Consider the following 23,503-nt stretch of genomic DNA (forward strand, 5'->3'; position numbering starts at 1 on the left):
CCAGCAGCAGTCAGGGGGACGGGGCAGTGTGCCTTCAGTTAGTGGACTGAGTTGAATCTTTTTCTACGTCCTTAGATAAAGTACAGCAGCGTTTGGAAAGTGGCAGCCTGTGGCCGATAACATGACTGTCCTTCCAGATCATTTTAAGGATTTGATTATTTATATTTCTCCATATCAGATTGACACAGACATTCACACGGGTGTTGTGGGTTCTGATCTCCGTTACGTTAACTACATTCTGAGAATCACCTCTAAAGTAAATGATCATTAAAGTAAAAACAATGATTATTTAGTTGCTGCAATGCCTTATATCGAGCTGAATTACAGAGCTTTCATTTAGAACAATTTTGAAGTTTGGGTTTTAAGATTATGCTGATGGCTTAACAGACCTCTGAAATAGCTGACATTAAATGTACAGAACTTCAAACTTACATATAAGGCACAAACATGAATGAATCAAATTCTGTTAAATTTTATAAAAAACATTGAATATAAAATCTTCACCGCAGATAAACCAGGTAGGATGAACACAAAGTTTACTAACTTCACTCTGCACCATAGGCTGTTTGCAACAAGCTCTGCACACAGCGTCCAGCACACGGACAATAAAAAGTGACACTATATTGTAGAATTGTTAGAGAATGACTCATTAATGACAAGGAATAATTCTGGAGTAGCTCTGGAGAATTAACACAGGTCATTGCAAACAGGCAGGAATGGGCACTGCACTTGTGTAATATAATGTGGGCTAATACAATAATCCTCATCATTGCAGTCATCTTCTCATAGATGATGAAAAGATGATCAACATTTTCCAAAATCATGATCTTGTCTTACCTGCAAGAAATGCTTTATATATCTATATATATATATATATTATTGCCATTTTTTAAAGGGGAAAAAAGTCTGATTTGAGGAAACACAGAGGGAGGGGTGTGTTGGAGACGACCAGACGAGGGCGGTGCTAACCTCTTCTTATTCCCAAATGTCAATGAAGTCTCCACAGTGACGCTGAACCCTCAAGTGTGTGGGATGGAATAATCTGAGGATAATGACTGCAGAGATCTTGGATAATACCAGTTAAATCTGACCAGGTGCTTCTCCGCCATGACAGACAGGAGGAATCTCCCCTTTCAGTCTCTTGTGCTTCTTAATTCCGGTGTAGTGTACGTTTGCTGTTAGATTATTTTATGTCTCAAAGCAATACTGGATAACAAACAAATGGATACGCGTTCCCCTGGATCAAGCTGTTGAATGCGCCCTCTTGTTGTTGCCATACACAACTCAACTGCTCCACAATGAGACTGTGGACTTTACTTGTCACTTTCCCGGTGATGTGCACGTCTTCTCCTCTTTTAACCGGTGAGTTTGCTTTTATTTGACTGACAGCTTTTCTCACCCCTTTAATGAAGATGTGAATAAATACGTCAAGGATTGGGTGGTTTTATTTTGGGGAACTCGCGCATCCACGTGCGTCACAGCATCGGGAGCGCACTGCGTGGACCAAACTCGCAAAAGCCTTTAAATCCACTGAGAAAATAAATCTGTTTACACCTGCGGTTATTCTCTCACAGATTATACTTGTTATACTTCTACTCGTTTTATTTATGTATCATATTAACAAATGTTTTTTTTTATTATTCTTACCAGAAACGTCACGAGGCAAAGATCCAGCTGTGGAGAACAGCTGCTCCGGTCGAGCCTGCAACCCTCGCATGGGCAACCTGTCCCCGGGCAGAGTGCTGAGGACCCAGTCGACCTGCGGCTCCAACTCCTCGGAACCTTTCTGCTTCTACAAACAGACCTCTGACCCCAGCAGGAGAGAGTCCTGCTCCCCGGCCAAGTGCACCAAGTGCAACTCCGCCATCCCCGCTCAGGCTCACCCTCCCTCCGCCATGAGCGACTCCTCGTTCCGCCACCCGGACACCTGGTGGCAGTCTGCAGAGGGGCCGGAGGAGGAGACGCTCCAGCTGGATCTGGAGACCGAGTTCCTCTTCACCCATCTCATCGTGGTGTTCCGCTCCCCCCGCCCCGCTGCCATGCTGCTGGAGCGCTCCCAGGACCACGGGCGCACGTGGAGGACCCTCAGGTACTACGCCCGGGACTGTGAGGGGGTGTTCGGCCTGGCAGAGGCGTCATCGGCCGGGGAGAGTGGGGCCACATGCACCTCCAAGTACTCTGCAGCTTTTCCTTGCACCAGAGGAGAGGTGAGTGGCTGTAGTCTGGAAAAGTTTACTTCTTAAGGCAAACAATAACTGGGCCTACAACAACAGAAAAATGAATAAAACGAGGGAATACACATTATTTTACTGGATTTCATATAATGAGAGAGCAAAAAAACAAAAACCCTGTAATGTCTACATTATCTATTTGGGTTTTTCTCAAAATCTCAGCAAAGCTACCTAGAAATAACATTGTTTTACTACAACACCTTTAGGAGCAGGAAAACTTGGGAGCAGCCCTCATTGTCAGGGCGGCGGCTGCCCCCTCTGTAGACCCACCCCTGAGACTTGTGCAACAACAGTGTAATGGAAAATGCAACTCATTATCATGAATCATGACACATTGTAAGATTAATATGATCCTGTAGGTCTTGAAATTATTCCTACTAATATATTGTTGGCAATTGCAAAACATATAATCTATAAAATTATCAAATTAATACTCAATGCAAGGAACTGTCATTTACAGTTTCTATTACATCAGAAAAAACGCATTAAATACAATGCAATACAATACAAGACAATTTCTTAAAAGAAAAATAGTTATCATAAATAAAACCAAAAATATAGTTCACATGGCAGACACATTTATATGTTTTTTCAAATGAAAGCACGGACATTTAACATTAGTTTTTGCTAGTTTTTAGTTAAGGTTTGTACATTTCATTCAAACGGCAGAATTTTTATATCGATATCACCATATGATAATTTTTACACAATATGATTTCCTCATAAAGTCTGTGGCCAGTCATTCCCACCCAATCGCAACCCTCACCGAATTAAAGCTCTGTTATTAATACATGATTCATGGTTAATAATAAATAATCCTCGATGAATGATGCTGCTGATCAGTTGAAGCTTCAAAGATCAAAGAGATGAATATTGAATATTGGACTGTGATTTTTATTAAAACACGCTGCCAAATATTTACTTAACACTCACCATCTGCTCCGCTCTCTGATGTCCATTTACTGACTGCGAGACGCTCCAGAGGATGATATCACTCACACACACACACACACACACACACACACACACACACACACACACACACTATTAAACAGTGGACCAAGTGTTGTAAACTGACCTTCTCTGATAAGCTGTGGGAGACTATTTGTTTAGTACTGGGAACAATATCAATGTTCACTTTTGCCTCTGATGGTCTTCCAGAGCATTTCTGGAACTGCTCTGTGTTCACTGGGAGATCTGGGCCAGATAAGCAGCTACAGTTAATTCATGAGCACACACACACACACTCATTGACACAGATGGTGTCAGATGGAGACTCACGGTCCAGGATAGATTTATTTTAACTCACAGACCACGTCAGGAGGTTCTGGTTGAATGTCTGAGTGAATATATAGTTTTGCCTGATCTCATAATTGCTGTGTATATGAGGCAAGTATGTGTCTCTCTACAGTTTGTCGGGTTCCTCATGTAAGCCCCTCAGCCAGTATAATTACTGTTTCTGTAGCTGAAGCCTTAAAGAAATCCCATAAATAAAGGTTTTCACTGTTGAAACAATACTACAGATATACATACATACATACTCAGTTTAAACGTGCTGAAGGGTACAAAGACACCTTTTTTGCACAATGAGTTCACAGTAAATCCTGTCATTGTTGACATTTACTTACAAATCAAATTATGTAATTTTACAAAATAAATAAATTATGATACAGCAACAACTTTGTCCTTGTTGACAGGACAAATGGACGATGCAAGATCTTTTAAGTAAGGACCAATTAAAAAAGTTAAAATAGCATCTTTTCATTTCAGTAAAGATTCAGTTAAATGATAAAAGTTTGATTCAGTTCATTTAAAGGTGAAAATAAAATGTAAGTAGTTCCCTAAAAAGGGAATTTTACTTTTCTTGAAGTAATATAAAGAGAGATAAAACATCTATTTTGTTTAGACACTCTTTTGTCCTTTTTCGTGCTTTTGGGACATAAACGTGCCTTTTTAATTGTTGGATTATGGGACAGCTTGTGGGACACCAGTAGGGGCAGCACTTAGGGTGGCAGCTGACCCCTCTGTAGATCCATCCCTGGGAGAGGCATTATAAAGTCCCACCTACATGCAGATTTCTGAAAGATTTAATATAGTATCACTGGTACTTTTTTATTTCCCAAGACATTATGCAAGATAATAGTATTTCCCTAAAGGGAATTTTGGACGATTCAAGTATTTTCACCATTCAGTGGCGATGCACAGAACTGCAGTGAGAATTGGATTGAAAAAAGCACGTTGCTTTGTGTCTGACAGTTTTTATTTGTGATGTTATAATGTTGTAGGAGTAGAAACTGAAACTGAAAACATCAACATTGCAATAAAGTTAATGAGAGTGAACAAGAACCATTTGACCATCTTTACATGGGAACTTTTTAAAAAACATAAAGGAAAATCAGATCCTGTCTGTTTTTTATTTGGCAGATCACACACAAAAAGAAACGTACATCATTTACGTTTTTCATCCCGGTGCGTCTTTAAGATAATATTTTTCACGTATTAGATTTATTGTTTACAAGTGAAACAACACAGGGTTTGTGAGATTTCTCATCATTTCCTTTGCAGGTGATCTATCGAGCCTTGTCTCCCTGGCAGTCAGTGGATCCCTATGGACCATCTGCTCAGGACCAGCTCATGATCACCAACCTGAGAGTCCGCCTGCTGCAGCGCCAGCCGTGTCCCTGCCAGGCCAAACATCCCGGTGCTGCTGCACTCCCCACCGACCACTACGCCATTTATGATTTCATTGTCAAAGGCAGCTGCCTTTGCAATGGACACGCTGACCACTGCGTTCCAGCCAGGAGCTACCAAACCAGCCAGCAGAGGACGAGTAACATGGTGAGCAATTTTCAGCTAGATTCTGCGAACGTGCATCGCACCAACAAAACACACTTGTATGGTTTGTTCTTGGGTAAAAATTCATCACACTCAGATGTTGTGATTTGCTGACGGTGTCTGATTGTCTGCATTTCTGTTGATGTGGTTGGATTGGGAGGAGAAGGGTTTGGGTGCTTTTATTCCCACCACGCCCGTGTTACTCAAGTGAGCTCTCGTGCGTCCTGCTGAAGCTGAGGGTTGTAGTGAAGCTACTGGATATTAGGCCATAGATTTACCTGCCACTTCAGGGATTTAAGGATGTGAAAACCTTAATTATAGTATTCAACATAATGCTTTAACAACCCTGAGCTGCTGTCGTGTTATTCTCTTCACTGTAAATGGAGAACAGGAGAAATAGTGTAATTCCAACATGACCTGAGGGGGTTTAAATAAGTTACACAGGCAGGAATACGGTTCACAGCATGTAAACACAGTGATTGTCTATATAGATGTTAGTATGTTGCGAATACGAAGCAGGGTTGTTATACACACATAACATATGAGTGCAAGGCTGTTTGAAATCAGTATAAACTAGAATGGCACTCAGTCGAGCACGTACCTCCACCAAGGCCCAAGAGTCTCCTTACATACAATCGAGCTGCACCAATCTATACACCCTCATAGATACCAGTCCTCTGAATAATCATGATTTTTTCCATAAAGGTCCATGAATTATTTCCTTGGAAATTGGTGAAAAACAACATATCTCGCAATGTTAAAGAAAGTGGATAACAAAATTCCTGGCTCTGTCCCTTTGTCTGGAGCTTTGCCAAATTTGAATGGGTTTGTTCTTGGCCCATATCCCATCCTTCAACAAAGTTGCGTGTAAATCTTTTCAGTGGTTTGTGCATAATCCTGCTGACAAACAAAGAAAGAAACCAAACAACAAACACACAAATGGACAAAACCATGACCTCCTTGGCAGAGGTAACTAGAATGGCACTAGAGCGCATACCTCGTCGAACAATCCCACACATGATTATCTAGCTCTCATAGTAGAAATGCAAATGAAAACAAGGAAGTGGTTTGATCACATTAAAGAGAGTGAAATATATTCTGCCTCTTAACCTGCACCAAATGTTAATGAGTACTTCAAAAACCCAGGCCCAGTCCATCCACGGCTGAAAACATAACCTTGATGGCAAGGCATATTACTTAATGAGGTAATGAAAAGAGTTACATCTTCACACTGACTCTGAAACACAAATATAAAGGATCCTATTTGGATCTTATGAAAAGCATAGACATCCAACCTCAAGAACAGAACCCCTTTTCTTTCTGTCTGTATGTGGAGCGCATATCTTCAGAACTGTTCATCATATCCACTTCACACTTGGCAGATGTGTTAAGGGCCCAAGGAAGTGCGAGTCTGGTGCGATTTGGACAGGCAATAGCTCAGTATAATATAATACAATGTACAATAGGTTGCAATACTTGCTGAGAAATGGAAGAAGCAGTAAAATGAAAACTGAAGTAATTGATTCTTTTCTTCCTGTTGTGTGTGCCTGGCAGGTCCATGGTAAGTGTGTGTGCCGACACAACACGGCCGGTGACCACTGTGAGCGCTGTGCACCTCTCCACAATGATCAGCCCTGGCAGGCTGCCAACGGCCTCATAGGGACGCCACACGAGTGCCAGAGTGAGTGATGGGGCAAGAGAGTCAAACGCAGAGTAGGACACACAGCATGTGGACTTATCTGCTAAATGAATTTAGTCATAAATCACCTGTAACCCTTTGAGAAACCGATACTTGATGAATAACAGAGCAGCTACTGCAAGAGTTGTCACTGCTCTGATAAGTTTTTTGCAAAATGTGCGGGGTAGAGGGAAGTATCTCATTCTTTCTTTCGTGGTGTATGTCTATCAAAAACCACAGGGTGCAAGTGTAACGGCCACGCCAGGAGCTGCCACTTCAGCCGTGGGCTGTGGCTGGCCACCGGACGGCAGAGCGGCGGCGTGTGTGACAGCTGCCGCCACAACACGGAGGGCCGCCACTGCCAGAACTGCAAGACGGGTTTCTACAGAGACCCCACTCGTCAAAAAACGGCCCCTGACTCCTGCAAACGTGAGAACCTCTGTTTCCTCACTGTGCACCGTCGCTTCTTTATAACTTTTGTCTCCATGAACACCAGCTGAGAATTCAAATTAAGAGGAGCAGCCTTTGAGATATGTAGGACAGCAATGTAGATCAGATTTGACCTCTGACCCTCCACCTCTGACCCTAAAGCAGATTGATTTCTCTTTGGGACGCGTATCTCCCCATCAGCACCTTTCTAAGTCACTTGTCTTGTCGGTGATGAGATAGAGAAACACTCCAGTCGACTCTGTCGCAGGAATGACGGAGAAGACGTTACTGTTTTGGAATGTGACTGTTATTGCAAACAATGAAGGAATTTCCCATGGTCCATGTGAGCACATTTTTCCCATTCTCCCCCCCCCCAGCCAGACACGCTGCAGCATTTTTAAGAGCAAACATACCGTTTTTTGGAAAAACAGTTCTAGCAAGTTTGTAACAATTGGAAGCATCGGGCTGAGAGTCTGACGGTGCAGACAGGCTCCACTGATTTATTGCGAGTTTGTTTTTGCTACTCAAAGCACATCCAGTGTATATTCCCAGCAATAGGATGATGAAATATATTAAACTTTTATACTGTCGTGGGAGTTACTCATTAAATAGGTTTGTTTTTCTTCTACAAGTGCGTTTGCACTTTACATACATGCATGAGCATAATGTCTGCTGCTGCGACGGCGTCACAGTGATGTTAACATGTGATCCTGTTGTTCCGTCACCTCTCTCCTCCGCAGCCTGTTCCTGCCACCCTGTCGGCGCCGTCCTCTCGGGTGGGAGCCCTCTCTGCAACCCTACCAGCGGGGACTGCACTTGCAAGCCTGGCGTCGGCGGCCCCCGCTGTGACAGTTGCATGATGGGATACTGGGGGCTGCACGAATACGGCTGCCGCCCATGCGACTGCACGGGGGACTGTGACCCCTACACTGGTGACTGCGTTTCTGGGTGAGAGCCAAGACGCAGCCGTATGTATTATATAAAGTTATGTATGGTGGTGGAGGTAGAGTGCATTCTGGGTTATTAACGCTGAGCGGAGCCCTGAACCTGACTGGTTTTTTTTTACCTCTGCACCACAGCTCAGACGTGGAGGTCTTCTATACAGTCACTGGCCACATGGGACACAGCAGCAGTAATAGTGAGACGGCACTCTTTAGGGCAGAGGAGCTTTTCTCTGCACTGCACCACTCTGGTGAGTCTCAGGTCATCTCACAACTTAATACACTGCACACCCATCCCACCCATGCTGCTGTTTTTGTTCTTGAAATCTATAACGTCACGATGAAATGATTTATATACAAAGCTTATTGATTTTGTTTCACTCTCCTCAGAGAAATGTGAATGTGTTGAAGTAACGCTCAGCAGCCCCAAACTCTTCTGTGCTGCAGAGTACGACTATGGTAAGAGCTATTTGACACAATGCATTGATTCAGTGTTGTGTGAGCCGGTCACGACAGTCATTTATTGTTAGGCCATTCAACGACACAATTAAGTCAGTAGCAGCTTAAAACCACCAGGTCGGTTTGTTATAAAGTTAAAAAATACCCCTGGTTGTTCTATCTGATATATTCTGCATTGGTTTCCTCTGGATCTGTGATACTGAATGTATACTGCACATTTTTTATGTCACGTGTACCAGAGCACAGTGTCTAACAAAAATGTAGAGGTTTATCAATGTTTAAAGTATTTATGCAAAAGAAAATGTCTGATGATAGCGGTATTGCCATTAATAGTAGTAAATGTGAGTAGGCATGTTGTGTATCTAGTTGTAATCTAGTAGTACTTTTGTGGTAATCATTAATCACGATCAGCTGCCAACACCTCAATCACGATTATACATCTTTACCATATTCTCGTTCTTTTTTTTCTCTATATATTGTTGAGTAATGCATACTAATGTATTTATTAGGACAAATCCCTTGAGATGTACCTATATCACGATCACTACATAACAAAAAATAGATACAGTTATAATACAGAAATAATACACTTTCATACTTACATTATTTAGGTCTGTATATTTCTATATGCTTGTCTGGGATACATTTTCTGATTCAGATTTACCCCCCCCAAACCAACCTACTTGATTTTGAATACTCACAAAGATTGTATTTCCTTCCTCATACAACATTTGAAAATGTAGCAGCACAGTGTTTATCTGTGATTACTTGCTAGCAGTCCTCTTCTTCCCCGCCTCTGTTGGTGCATTGCTGCATTGAATAAAGCAGAGTATAGATAGTGTGCCTCATGACTAGTAAAGTGATTTTGGATTGTAAAACATATTGAGTTCCCCTTTATCCTCATAAATGTGATATGAAAAGGGTTTACCGTGCCAGAAGTGTAAAATTACTAATGATGGTGTTTGTAGATGTTGGCGCTGTTTTTCTACAGAGTTGCTGTATGAGTGATGTATCGATGTTTTTTCCTTGGCAGTGCTGGTTGTAAAGGTGATGTCAGCTCATGACAAAGGCTCCCACGCCGAGGTGGAGGTCAAAGTGAAGAAGGTCCTGTACCAGAGTCGTCAGATGAAGATCCAGAAGAAGAGCATCACCCTCTACCCAGAGTCCTGGACCACCCACGGCTGCACATGTCCCATCCTCAACCCAGGTTAACTGCAGCAGCCACTTCCAATCAGAGACATTATTGCTCACGATGCAGAATCGTATAATTAGTAGAATCTCAAGTCGACAACCTGCCAGCTTTGTGTCGCTCCTCAGAGACTTCTGAGTGGGCGCCAGGGTCCCAGCATCACTCATTTTGATTTGACGTTTACAGCGTAAAGATTAGAGCCATCTCTCTGTTATAAGACTATTTCACATCTAACTAGCAACAATAACCCAAGCCAGTCCATCACAGCACAGTATTTAACTTGTTAATTACAGTTGTACAATAGTGTGCTTGTGTAAATGGTGGAGTCTCGCCATGTCTGTGTTCTGATTTGACGTGAAGGCCGGACCATGAATGTCTTGACAAGTTTATTCTGACAATAAGAGCCAAAGAACAAAATCCTCAGGTCAATGTTGTACATATGTGGAGCCCCTAAACAAATGAAACAACACAAACATATCACATTATAACTAGTGTGTAAACGTACAACATAATAACAGAAAGGCTACATATGGACAATGGAGGGCTATACATGCCAGGTTATAACTATTTACACCGATTTTGTGGGGCGGTTATAGCTCAGGAGTTGGAGCGGGTCGTCCACTAACCCGACGGTTGGCTGTTTGATTCCCGTCTGCCTAGGGCAAGACATTGAACCCCAATTTTCCCCTGATGGCTGTGTTGGCAGTGTGTGAGTGATGTGTAATAAAGAAAGTACTGCACATAGATGCACTGTATAAATGTGTGTGAATAGCAAATCTGTACTGTAAAGTGCTTTGAGTGAAATAGCTATAGAAATACAAATTATATTACAAATCATAATGGACCCTGTTACACGTTAGATCTTGTTTTGTGTATTTTTGTGACGTTCTCAGAAGAAGTCAAAGTCACAGATCCTCTGCTCTGTCTTTCTCTCCAGGATCAGAGTACGTAGTGGGGGGACACGAGGACTGGAAGACCGGCCGACTGCTGATCAACACCAAGAGTTTCGTTAAACCGTGGAAGTCAAGCCTGGGACGCAAAATGCTCCACATCCTCAGGAAAGACTGCGGCCGCCGATAGAGCGTCGGGGAGGAGCGGACCGGAGACACGGACAGAGGGATGGAGGGGATCAGCTGAGACGTGCAGAAGATTTTACTGCATAAGTAATGGGCAAGATAAACACAGGAGATGTCTGAATTTTGCTTGGACACTAAAGTGAAAGTAAAAGTCACAAGAACAGAACACTACAATGCTGTGGATGTTGCAGAATGAAATAATATGAAATAAGTACAAACTGGATTCAGTTAGATCGCCTGCAGTCACTCGAGGATCCGAGTGAACATAGCATCACCTTCGTCCCGACAAAGCTGATCCTAGAATTTCCTTCTTATTTTATAATATGTCTCAGCTCATCTGTCCACATTACTTATACAGCAATAACGAGTGCATGTAAAATACTCTGTTAAACTCTATTTACTGGGCGAGGAAGCTGTCAGAGTTGATGAGCCTAAATCATCACGTCCTGCTGTATCTATTTCATTGAGAGCTGTTTGGAATCTTGCAAAGGTGCCCAGACTGAATCCTCCTTGTCGTCGCACACACATTGGTGATAAATCATAGGTCATCATCAGAATCTGTGTGTATATTTGTGTGAACGTGCGCATATGCTCGATGTCCTTGGCAGTGGCTCTGGGACAGTGCAGGTCCCAACAAGTAACTCCTGGATGAAGAAAACAGCATTAGAGGAATCAGGCGGCTTAATCTGAAGAGCTCTGTGTTTCTCTGGCACACTCGCCCGCCTGCTGTCCGACAAGAGAGCGAACACACACCTCCGCGCCCTCTCTGGTCTCTGCGGCACAGATGAGCGGCTGAAACGCTCAATGATTGAGTTTGCTCTTACAGCTGCTTCAGTTACAAGAGTGGATCCTTGTCAGGCCGCTGGAGTCAGACTCGATTCTGTGGAGGATTTTTTTGCTGTCCTCAAAAGACCTACTTCTCTGTGAGGAGGCCTCTCCTGACCTGACTCTGTGGGAGCCAGAGAGTACACTCTATCTTAACATATGTTCCTCTATTCGGCCTGTGACTCTCGCTGCCCCCAAAATAAATATGTATTAAAAGCCCCGGTGCTCGTTGACATCACCCTGTATCCGATCCAGAGTCCACAGGCCATTTTGATTAGCTGGGTCTGGTTAAGAATAGGCCCGCTCCGCTGTCTCCAAGGAGACTTACAAAGTGCGTGAGGAGACATGATGCATTCCTCAGTCATAACATCACCGCCGATGTCCTTGTCCCAAAGACTTTACCAAAATAAGAGAAAATTAGCAGGAAAGGTTTTTTTCTCTTTAAGGACAAAGTGGTGATTTAGGGTGCACGAAGCATCAATGTGACATTTCTAATGCTATTTCTGTGTGTCCTATATGTATTTTTTAATCAAAACTGCATAAAGTCTGTGTCAGTGAGCTCATTCTTAATGCTTCTGGGAAAAGTCTCTTTCATTCCATGGTCACATTATGCTGAAGCAAGAGGTTATGAATAGCCTGTAACGTCTGAGTAAGTGGAGGTGGCGCACTCATGTTTGACCCATGTTTTAGTACCGCCCTCCTTTGGTTAAAAGAGAGAAATACACTATCCCACTATGAGGTGGTTAAAAGTTTGACATCAAATCACCTTTTTATTAGGAACAGCTAGTTCAAACCAATGCTGCTTAATGCAACAGTCCCACCTTCATGAAGGTTATAATGTTCAGTCTTTATTATAAATATGAATAAAAATAATATACGCCTGTCATTCTAACATGGATCAATCCAACAGTACTAAACAGATAGATGGATGGATGGATAGACAGACAGACCGACAGATAGATAGATAGATATGTTAAGCTCTACAAAAATGGACACAGCATTCAGTGCAAGATTTATAACAATTTATTTTTTTATAAAAATTGCCTCAAATTAGTAATAGAGCAAAGAAATATAGAAATATATATATTTCTATACAGGAATGAAGCACAGCATTCTGGGTAAAGTGTTCACCAAAAACCTTTTTGCATGATTCTCTTACATATATTTATATATTTTGCATATTTTCTAAAAGCAACACGTAACTTAAATGACAATCACTTCATTTATTAAAGATATGTCCTTTTATCTACTGGCTCAATAGTTAGTTGGAAAAACTAAATACTAGTAAGCTGCTGCCATGACACAAGTCTGTTGCTCTTGCTAACATTTACCTAAAGGTTCTCTAGCAGTGGAAATTTAGTTCAGAGAAATATTGCATAATTGCTGTCAGTCTGAAGAGGTCTGTTGTCTTTGATCAGTCGTGCTCCTCCTGCTGCATGCCGCTCTAGTAGTCCTCCCCCCGGCTCACTACCTCCTTGCAGGTGGGCCTGAGTAGGATGGTGTGCTCATACTGGGCGGTGTAGCTGCCCTTGATGTCACAGAGGGGCGGGTACGGGTCTACGATGCCAAGGTCGCACAGATTCTTCAACGCCATCAGGTACTTGCTCTCGCCCAGGCGGTCCAGCCAGCGGCGGCAGAACGCCAAGGTGCAAAAGTTCTCATTGATCACGTTCAGCAGATGTTTAGCCCTCGGGAGTCTGCGGCACAAGCGACGACACAGAGTCAACAGTGAAAACAAGCTTGAGGACGAATCTAGAGATGTGAAGTAACATGCAGATATGATTTTTTGTTAAAATGATGGATTGATTATCAGACTCAATATTTTGGATTCCAACACATGGATGAGATGAACCTTATTGGCACGTGTCCGACGTTGAAGTTTTTCATGTAATGTGAGCACTCCATGTCATCGTGGACTGCACCTCTTCCCGTGCTGCCGAATGTCTCAATGGCGTATGCTTCACCTTCCTGAGAGGCAGAGAAAAGAAAGACAGGAACACAAAACTCACCCATCTTAATCTATAAACAGCATATATACCTTTGTGTAGGCCTAAATGCGATATGACACTAAAAAGGACAAAAACTCCTCAGGGGTCACAGAGAGTAGATAACAAAACCCTAAAGTTGTCAGTTGGCTGAGACATTCACATGCACTCTATTGAGGACAGCAGTGTCCTTTTTTGTACGTTGATTGGCGGAGTTTCATTGGCGTTTGTGCGTCTCTATCGGAGCGTGGCCGTTGTTGGAATGCTTGTGGTATTAGCTGATAACACTGCGACACCCTCTGTCCCTCCACGATAATCAGTCAAAGTGCTCGCGGCCCCGTGGCACGCCCAGCTGCCGCTCCAGTTGTGCACTCGCTCTCTGATCACAAAGAGGTTTAATGTCCCCGTAACACAAAAGAACACTTCAGCTAAAAATACCACACGCAAAGCTGCCACATCAGCAGCCACCACTCCACCTCCCCTCTCCTGGAACCGTCAGGTAAAAAAGCTTAACACAGCAACTTGCCAATTAACATACTCAATCCTGTCCAAATACACTCACACACTGCAGGCATGCCGTTGTGACGCAGGCACGCATCTCCATGTTTCTCCTTGGTGAAGCGGCGGCCTGTTAATGAACCCTGGGCGCCCACATTACAGTGCTGCTAGTGAAATGAAGAGCCGGGGTTTTAACATGTGTTGCTACGCGATGCGGCCGGTAATTCCATTACAGGCGTAATTAAAGTGCGGACGAGGGTGACTAAGAAACCGTTGGAGCAGAGCATTAGAACATACCTCCACACCTCATCATAACCCAATAACCAGCCACAAGTACCTGCAATTACACTTAGGAACTGAAAAAGGGTCCATTTATATGCAAAGTCGAGCAGCTCCGAATGGTTTCATTTCAGACACTCAAGTAGAAAAGGCTCCTGTCATGTTTTGTGCCCGAGAATCAAGTCAAATAAACACAATTTAAACTAGAATCAGTAAAGTGCATACCTCAACTTATGAAACCAAGTTTTTTAAATTCAATATCCATGAATTATTCTCTGAGAAAATTAAGAAAAATGTTGAAAAACGCCATCCATCCATCCAATATCTATACCACTTGTCTTTTGAGGGTGGTTGGGGGAGCTGGAGCCAATCTCACCTGACATTGATTAAGAGACGGGGTACAACAGAAACAGGTCGCCAGTCTATCACATGGCCAACAACCTTTCACACGGACATTCACACCCTAGGTAAATTTAGAGTCTCCAATCAACCTAACCCCCGTCTGCATGTCTTTAGAATGTGGGAGGAAGCTAGAGTACCTGAAACCCACAGACACGGGGAGACCCTGGCCAAACTGATGCGATTACCACACCAAGAAATGTGTGTATCTGCCCCCTGATCCGGATCCACAACTAAATATAATGAGTTCTTCCCTGATCTTTTTCACATCCTTCCACTAAGATTTGTTGTAATCCACCTGGTAGTTTTTGCGTTATCGCTTAAAAACAAAGAGACAGGGGTGAAAACGTAACCTCTTTGGCGAAGGCAATTTGAACAGAGTAAGCCATGTCCAGTGATTGATGGTGTACAAACCTCCATCCTCGTGGCCTCTCCACCTTTAACAATAGGGACGGTCTTCCCTGAGTGTATCCTGTACTGTCCAATGGAGTGGCCGTTGAGATTCCTGATTGGCTTCACTGTAAAGAGAACACACACACTGAGGTTTAATAACTAAGCAGCAGCACTGAACCTGCGTGTGAGGAAAAGATGACAAACGACTTCACATTACCCTGATATGTTTTCCCATCTATCTCCACTTCATATGACTCCATGACCTCCTGGATCGTCTCACCGACGTCGCAAAGGCGCACGTCGATTCCTGCAAACTTGGACAAAGAGGTGTCCACGCTCACGTCAGTAAATTACATTATGTTCCTCGCGCAAACACAATAATGTCACCACCGCCTGAAACGTTTTTTACAGCTACACAAACTCCAGAGGGCTGTACAGTATATCATATAAGGTTACTTGACAGGTAGATAATGTGGAAATAAACCAGCATATGAGTTTGTAGGTATGAATGATGTGATGAACAAAATAAGGAATCGATCCTGAGCTCTGAATCCAGTTAGAAGTAGCATCAAAATCAATAAGTTAATGTAAATGGGGAGTCACTGGGTCTCTGTAAATGATACCTAAATGTGTGCAGTCTCCACCTGCTCGGAATTTGTTACCTACACCAAGGAGGTTATGTTGTCACCCCTGTTTGTCGGTTTGATTGTGAACAAGTGTGGGGCCGGGAAAGGGACTGTTGGGCCTTTGCGGAGGTATGTGCTCCACTGAGTGTCATTGTACTTTGGATTGTAAAATACTCCCTACAGGTACTATAGAATATTCAACCTATGATAGCTTTTTTAATGCTCCTTATTGGAGAGGAAATAATATACAGAGGATTCAGTGAGATTTAAAATGTAAATGATTGTTTCTGTGTTTTTTGTGCCATGTAATGGCTGTATCTGTGAACATAGTCTGCATATTGAGTTATCTCACTTGATTTGCATTCACTGGTTAACTGTATAATATATGTTATCTCTACTATATATATACCCATTAACCCTTTTCTGTCAACCACTGCATCTGGTCTTCTAGTTTTGATGCAGTGACAAATGGTGCTGTGTGGGAAGAATAAAAAATGATCGTATCTTCATCATCATTCCCTCATTATCTATATATTAGAAGCTATTTGTGTGTCCCCTCCTATCAAGTTGAAGATCATGTTCAAAGGAATCCACATTTGCTTTATGATGACTATTGTACCATAATTGTCTTACATCAAGTCCCATTAAGCCTTTTCCCTGGGAGCCAATTAGATCCCGATAGAAGTTCTGCAATTATTTTAGATTTTTGATACTAATACACTGTGATCTAGACAAGAGAAATGTGCTCAGGATACTTGTATACTGATTATTCTTATGTATCTTGTAAGCTTCCTGTGTGTCAGATAGAGCCGTGTTACCCTGATGCCAGTGTCTGTTGCGTCTTTCACAGCCTCCAGCAGCCGGTCATACTTTGGATTGAATGTGACGGTGAAGGCACAGTCTATTATCCGACCTGAAAGAGCAAACCCTTTGATTACTCACAGCAGTTGCCATGAGGTGATTCATCTATGAGAACAGCTTATTCCGGGCAGTAAGATCTATAATGCAATCATTCATTTACCTAGTTATAATAAATGCCAAGTGTGAAACAGCACAGCTTAACTCCATAAGCACATAGAAAGTCATTAGTGGGCTCTCACCGTTGATGTGCGTTCCAAAGTCAATTTTGCAGACGTCGTCGTAGCGCAGCACGGTGGGGTCTCCTGCGTTCGGGGTGTAGTGGGCAGCGCAGTGGTTGATGGAGCAGCCGGTGGGGAAGGCCAGACCGGCCTCCAGTCCGTTTTCTTTAATGAGCCTCCTGGAGCAGTCCTCCAGCTTCTCACTGCCAGAAACAGAGAGCGGCACAGAGGGACAACAGGTGACAGGAACGATGAGACTGTTGTCAGGACAGATAAAGCACCGTGAAGCATTTGAAGAGATACAGCAGCTCTCCTGCTGGTTTCTAAGACAAAGAAGTGCTGAAATCCTATCAATGCCAGTCCAGGATCAACATGAGGAGCCAAGACTTGTGTGTCTTACAAGGGGCTTGAGGAAGAAATTTCTGTTTATGTCTCACCAGATGTCAATCATGGCCATCCCCGGTTCAATCCAGCTCCTGACGTAAGAGCGGACCTGTCTGTGTGCCTCGGCCGCCTGCCTGAAATCACTCCACATCTCCTCGTTGGCCCTGTCCAGCACCCGCTTCTCCTCGCTGGTGGTCCGCCATGCTGCACTGCGCCTGGCAGGGGGGGTAGGCACATCACAGAGGGTGGTGGCACTCATTATTTTCTCATTATACAAATATTCATAATGAGGATGTGACATACTCTGCACAGGTGAGGACAAATATGACAACATTACCTCCTCCTGAAGAGGAAATTAAACACTGCACCTCATTATGATGTCCAACGTGAATAAAGTGCAGAGCAAATAAACACTTGGCATATCACACAGTGGACAACCACTGCTGAGTGTAAGGGGACGACATAGAGGTCAAACACACCCGTCTTTTGATGGGGGGTATTCACACTCCTCTCCCTTTGGAAAGTCTCCGTTGGGATACAGCTCGCAAATGGGGACTGAGGGAGGGTCAGTCTGTCCCTTCACTGTGGCCCAGATAGAGAGGAGGAGACAAGAAAACACAAGTTATCCTGCCTGTGTTCATGACAGTGATATTTTACCTTCGCTGAAGAATAATCCTCCAGTCCCTGACTTACAGATCTAATTATGTGAAGCACCCTAAAGAATCTAAATCTAAAAAAACTGTAAAAATCCTGTAGCACTTGTATTATACCACAGGTAGGAATGATAATTATGTGGCACATATTTAGGATCACTTAATTTCAGTTCTCTCAGTCCAAACTGTGACTCTTCTCGACTCTCGCTGCATTAGTCTGTTAATGTCAAACGTGCCGTCATTAATTTTGTCCCGTCTGCTCGACATGTAAGTCCTGTCGCATTGTGTCCTACACCTGAGTCAGTCCTTCACCGCACAACTATCCTGACACCGATTAACCAGGTCAAACTGCTTCTGTGCAACTGTTGTAAATGTGGAGCTGTGTATTCAGGAGATTGATTTAGTTTTAGAGGAACAAGGTTCTTGCAGAACCTGTGGTCTAAAAGGTCAAAGAGAAACCTGGTATTGTGAAGATCTGTTGCAGTAAGAGAACAAAAAGGTCTTACATCCTTTCTTCTTTTTCTTCTTCTTCTTCTTCTTCCCAGCAGAGTTCTCTCCCTCTTCCCCATCTGTTGAAAGCATCATTAGTTTCAATTCAGTTTGTGGCACTGCTCCAAGTGTGCTACTGAAAAATCGGATATCTCATTGCAGATGTGACCGGCTGAATTTCACTCGGCACTTTCTGGGACTTAAAAGTTCAGCACGATCACCACAGCAGATGATAAGGATGATGAGGATGATGAGGAAGATGATGAGGAAGATGGTCAGGAGTTACCTTCTTCTCCATCCTCCTCTCGCTCTTTGTCCTCCAGCATCTGCAGCTCCAACTGTTTCGCCACATCACCAACACATAGGGCTCCTCCATCCCCCTCAGCCTCATTTGTCCCTGCTGCAAAGTCACACACACACACACACACACACACACACACACACACACACACACACACACACACACACACACACACACACACACACACACACACACACACACACACACACACACAGCACACACACACACACGCCGTTTTGCATGCATGTGCAGATGAACACGTGCGTGTGCACCATTGGCACGACATGCATATAAATTTTGACATACAAAAAAACTCAGAGTAAATTATGTTTTTCCCATTCATTTAAAGAAAGTGCATCCACCAACGTCTCAACTTGGCAGAGTGTGTGCATTAATTCTTTCTATACATTGGGGGTCAATATCCTCAAGGGCACGTGTACCTTGCAGCATTCTGACATTTAGCCTTCCAGAGACACTGCTGTGTGGACCACACTTCACTTGGGGCAGGTTCAAATACCGAGGCTTTTATTTTTCCACAGTTTGGAGCAGTAAAGCTGAATTTATCATCGTGCAGAGTGGTGGATCTTGTTGCACTAAAACTGTGGATACTTCTATTACATCATTTCATGCAGCTTAGAGGGGGATTTGTAGGATGGAACATATTTTAATCTGGAGTAAATGTTATTCAAACGGATTCTTTCAATCAGATCTGGTGTTAATTTTTCAGATTGTCCCGTCTCCAGATGAGCAGCAGCAGCAGCAGCCTGTCAGAGTTGGGACAGTAAAACCCTCTGACAGGTTGAAAACTCTCCTGTCCCGCATATCTGATGCCTTTACATGTGGCTCTATTGAGGAAACACATTTGCGCTATTTCCCTCAATGGTCCTGTTTAAGTGATGCCTCCTACCTGCTGCAGTGGTCCTGCTCCTCTTCTTCTTCCTCCTCTTTCTCTTCACTGACTCCGGCGCATCCGCATCTTCCCTCTCCTCGTTCAGGTCCGCGACCCCGTTGAGAAGTTGCGGCTCCACTTCTCGCTGTGGCTGTAGCTCCGCCATGACCGGCGACCGACCGACGGAGAGATGAAGTGACGCATAAACTGCTGAGAGCCTCCAGTGGTCAGAGCAAGAAACAAGCGTGGAGCAGCTGGAGGAGGCTGAGCCAATAACGGAGCTGATGGACGATCTCCGCGCAACAGCTTGACCTGAGCGGAGGGAAGACGATCCTCTCCTCTGTGCAGAAACTTTTTTTTTATTATCAGTTGTCTTTCTCCTGCAGAGGAAGTCTCATTTGGGAGGAGTGCAACATGATCCCTCTGCAGAGTGTCTCCTTCATGCAGTGCCCTGATAGATCCCCCCCCACCCCACACACACACACACAGAGCAAAACTGTTTTGGCCCATATTTGGTCCACAATTCCACACTGTCTTATACTGGGTGGAATGATGGCCCTTGGTCAGTCCGCTCCTGGTTGCCAGATCTGGCCCAAAAGTAAGCCAATACCGCACCAGGGTGTCAAGGGTGGCCAAAAATTGTTTTGTGCTATTTGAGCCTTTTAACAAACGGGCCACTTTTAGGTTCACATCCAGATTACACCTTTGTCCGGGACACAAGAACTCTATCAGGTGGCCCTTATCCGTATTCTGTCTGGGCCGAGCTGCACAGCATAGAGCTGAAGTTGTCCTGCAGCAACTGTCCGTTTGCCCTTTTGACTGCGCTTCCCCTCTGAAGAAAAAGGGGTATTATTAATCTGGCATAAATATAATTAGCCCAATACGTTTACTTTTACATTTTACCACTTTAAATTGTGATCCAGCCAATAAATAATAAAATAAAAAAGGAAAGCGATGCCCTGTAACCCTCATCATGACGTTTATGTCGTGACTACAAGTCTGAGTTTGCTAAATTAACATTCTTGTTTTTTTTGCTTATGACGTACACAATGTCAATTAATGCATTAAGAGTTTATTTCTCAAAGTTTGAATATTGTGGTTTGCAGTCACATAGATGTCAGAGTTAAGCTTAAGATGCAAAATCATATTGCTGCTTAAACTATACTTCACAGGAAACTTACAACATGATGTGTTAACTTACACTAGCATGGGGGGGGTGAGGGGGGTGATGCTCTTTTTTTCCAGGTTCGAGCAATGCTCCCCCCCAAAATGTCTGTGCACGTCCCTGGCTTCAATCAATCATTTCCTCCTGAACATCGTGGCACCGTCTGAGGGTCATGTTACCTGCTGCTGCTGTGCGCACCTGTGACACACGGCAGCTCCTCAACACAAGCCGGACGTGAGTGTCAACATTTACCAGAGGCTCGATACCTTATTTGTTCTTGTGAGCGATGTTGTGTTGTTTGTATATTGTCACGCAAACAACTCGTAAGTGTGAGAAGTCGATCGCTGCTGGTGCGTAACGGAGGTTACAGGTTGGAGCTTGGAGCCGCGCGCGCCTATAGAACTATGTGTATCCAAGCAACCAGCTCAGCGGTGGAAACGAGAGGTGCATTCACACAAGAGAAAAGTGGATTTTAACGCTCTTTAGTTGTGTGAAGTGTGTTTTTCGGATGGCTGGGAACATCTGGAACTAATTTGTGGATTTTGGGGGGGAACAATGAGTTCTTGTGGTGCGCGGACAGAACTCAGAGCTGGTCCTTTGTATTTCTTTGACCAGGTGAGTTAATGAGTCATTTTGCTGACTGTAAAATTAGGAATAAACTGCCGGACATTAACCATATACTTCCCTACAGCCAACAAGACGAAACAGGGTTGAAGGTACACGGAGCCACTTTTACCTTTATAATGTGGCACCTGGAGGAGGAGCGCATGAGGACACACACAGGTATTTCATTGTTGCTATAGGAAATGATCCGTTTGTACTTTTGTATTTTTGATGAATAATTTCCTCCTTTCCTCACAGTAACTGGGAGGATGACAGTGCGGAGGCGGCCAAGAGGCTGACAGGTGAACCACGTGGTGAGGGTAAACCTGAACCTGACACCTCAACATCACCTGCTGCACTGGACAGAAGGAGCCAGGAGCCAATAGACGTATACAAGCGAGCAGCCCCTCTGTTACTGAGTGACCTGGCTCTCCTGCTTTCACAGTACGACTGGGCCGAGGTGGGCCGCGTCCCACACGGGGTGGCAAATATTCTGTGTCACTCCTGGCAGGATCTGACCTCAGGGGCGGCGCTACTGAGCAGTCCCGAGCAGACTGACAAAAGAAGAGGGTCCAAAGGCTCCCTGAAGTTTGGAGGAAGTCCCCATCATGTGAGCGACGATGGCAGGAGGCAGAAAGAGGAGGGAAGTGCAGGTCCCTCTGAGAGTAAACCACAAGTTGGCGCCAATCCACGTGTTAAAAAGCGCAAACAGAAGTCCAGAGGTAAATGAGCCACATGGGTCGCATACGCACATGTAAGAATATACTAGGAAAAACTACAACTTTTTGAGGAACACAATGTGCTTGAAAAAGAAACAATTTTCAAAATATAGCCAATGATGTGTGGCTTTGTTTAAAGTTATGGAGCAATTGTAATGACTTAAACGTGCATCTTTCTGAATCCGGAATTGTGAGTGGATGTTTGACATATTATTGGCCCCTCTGTGTAACGTTTGGCCCCTAAATGGCCTCTGAGTAAAATCTATAGATCCATCAGTGGTGGTAGTATCTGCCTGATCAAAGCCTTTCACAAACTTTTGACTACACATCACATGAGTGGGTAGCTCATCATTTTTATAAATCATGCACTCTTTTTATTAACAATCTTTATCGACTTGTCATTTTCCAACATATTGATAAACTCAGTGGGCTTCCACACTTCTCAGACTGCTGTAGGTTTTAAATTATCTGTAAGTAGTTATTTTTATTCATGTTTAACAATTCATTCATTAATGCTTTAAAGACCAATAACAAATCCCTAATAAGAACATCAGAATCCCAGGTATTCCAGACTTGATAGGTTATCAGAAAATGTTCAAATCTTAAATAACAATTTGTTAACATGCTTTATGCTTCATGCTGTCTCTCAGTTTACAGGTCAACAGGTTTACCGGTACAAAGTTTGGCAATCATAATATAAAGTTCTGAAACATTTTTTAAGTGAAAAAAGTTTTTAATCCAGAAGATGCTAAATACAAGTCAAAACAACAGCCAAAGGGCTTTTCCACTATCTGAAAACCCCAAAATAGATTATACAGTTGGCTCATTACCAATCTATAAATGATTAATAAAAGACTTATTAACAATTAATGAAGCCCTTAGGTACAACATGCACCCTTTATGAGGTAGGCCTATACTTAAAATGCTTGTCTCACATCATGGGGACACCTCACAGACTGTACGATACATGGAAAACTATAGGAATTAGACAGCACCGTCCCCAAGTGAAACTGCTCCTCTATATGTCAGAATTAACACAGGTAGGAGACAATAACAATGAGAATGACAGGAGTGAACAGGTTATTCCTCTTGACCTCTGGAGTCTGACAACATCTTGGGTTGCAAGCTTGTGGAAGTGAGAGGATTTGTTTACCAGATCAGACAAGGTAGCTGGGCCCAGTTACTGCTGTATGTTAATCAGTTACAGGCTATTGAATAACATTACTAAGTTTTCTAATGTCACTGCAGCAGCTTATATAGAAATAATTAACGAAATAATAATACAACTTTATTTCTACAGCACTTATATAAAAGAGGTTTCAAATTGTTTCACGGGGTACTTGGGAATAAATCAACACAGAACAAGAGAAAGCAAGAT

At 43.4% G+C, this 23,503-nt stretch overlaps 2 protein-coding genes across 2 annotated transcripts; one reads left to right on the forward strand and one right to left on the reverse strand.

Moving 5' to 3' along the window:
* Window positions 1-947: 947 nt before the first annotated feature.
* Window positions 948-12,233, forward strand: LOC118109927 (netrin-4). The gene is made up of 10 exons (XM_035157398.2): window positions 948-1,362; window positions 1,651-2,207; window positions 4,797-5,069; window positions 6,621-6,747; window positions 6,985-7,173; window positions 7,914-8,121; window positions 8,253-8,365; window positions 8,505-8,573; window positions 9,607-9,780; window positions 10,700-12,233. The coding sequence occupies exons 1-10, from the start codon at window positions 1,299-1,301 to the stop codon at window positions 10,840-10,842; spliced, it is 1,917 nt and encodes a 638-aa protein (XP_035013289.1). The 5' UTR covers window positions 948-1,298; the 3' UTR covers window positions 10,843-12,233.
* Window positions 12,234-12,670: 437 nt separating this feature from the next.
* On the reverse strand, window positions 12,671-19,957 carry LOC118109929 (methionine aminopeptidase 2). Its single transcript, XM_035157400.2, has 11 exons — window positions 19,657-19,957; window positions 18,735-18,848; window positions 18,466-18,528; window positions 17,786-17,888; window positions 17,360-17,521; window positions 16,944-17,125; window positions 16,662-16,756; window positions 15,435-15,531; window positions 15,239-15,342; window positions 13,516-13,631; window positions 12,671-13,360 (listed from the first exon to the last, which is right to left on the reverse strand). The coding sequence occupies exons 1-11, from the start codon at window positions 19,802-19,804 to the stop codon at window positions 13,108-13,110; spliced, it is 1,437 nt and encodes a 478-aa protein (XP_035013291.1). The 5' UTR covers window positions 19,805-19,957; the 3' UTR covers window positions 12,671-13,107.
* Between the last annotated feature and the right edge of the window lie 3,546 nt (window positions 19,958-23,503).

This window comes from Hippoglossus stenolepis, chromosome 5 (assembly GCF_022539355.2).
Source record: "Hippoglossus stenolepis isolate QCI-W04-F060 chromosome 5, HSTE1.2, whole genome shotgun sequence".
NCBI lineage: Eukaryota > Metazoa > Chordata > Actinopteri > Pleuronectiformes > Pleuronectidae > Hippoglossus > Hippoglossus stenolepis.

Coding starts and splice junctions, on each gene's coding strand:
- LOC118109927 (XM_035157398.2), top strand. CDS start 1,299: ATGAGACTGTGGACTTTACTTGTCACTTTCCCGGTGATGTGCACGTCT. Junction 6,748..6,984: donor GACGCCACACGAGTGCCAGA/GTGAGTGATGGG, acceptor CAAAAACCACAG/GGTGCAAGTGTAACGGCCAC. Junction 8,366..8,504: donor CTCTGCACTGCACCACTCTG/GTGAGTCTCAGG, acceptor CACTCTCCTCAG/AGAAATGTGAATGTGTTGAA.
- LOC118109929 (XM_035157400.2), bottom strand. CDS start 19,804: ATGGCGGAGCTACAGCCACAGCGAGAAGTGGAGCCGCAACTTCTCAAC. Junction 17,126..17,359: donor ATGGCCATGATTGACATCTG/GTGAGACATAAA, acceptor TGTTTCTGGCAG/TGAGAAGCTGGAGGACTGCT. Junction 15,343..15,434: donor AGATGGGAAAACATATCAGG/GTAATGTGAAGT, acceptor TTCTCTTTACAG/TGAAGCCAATCAGGAATCTC.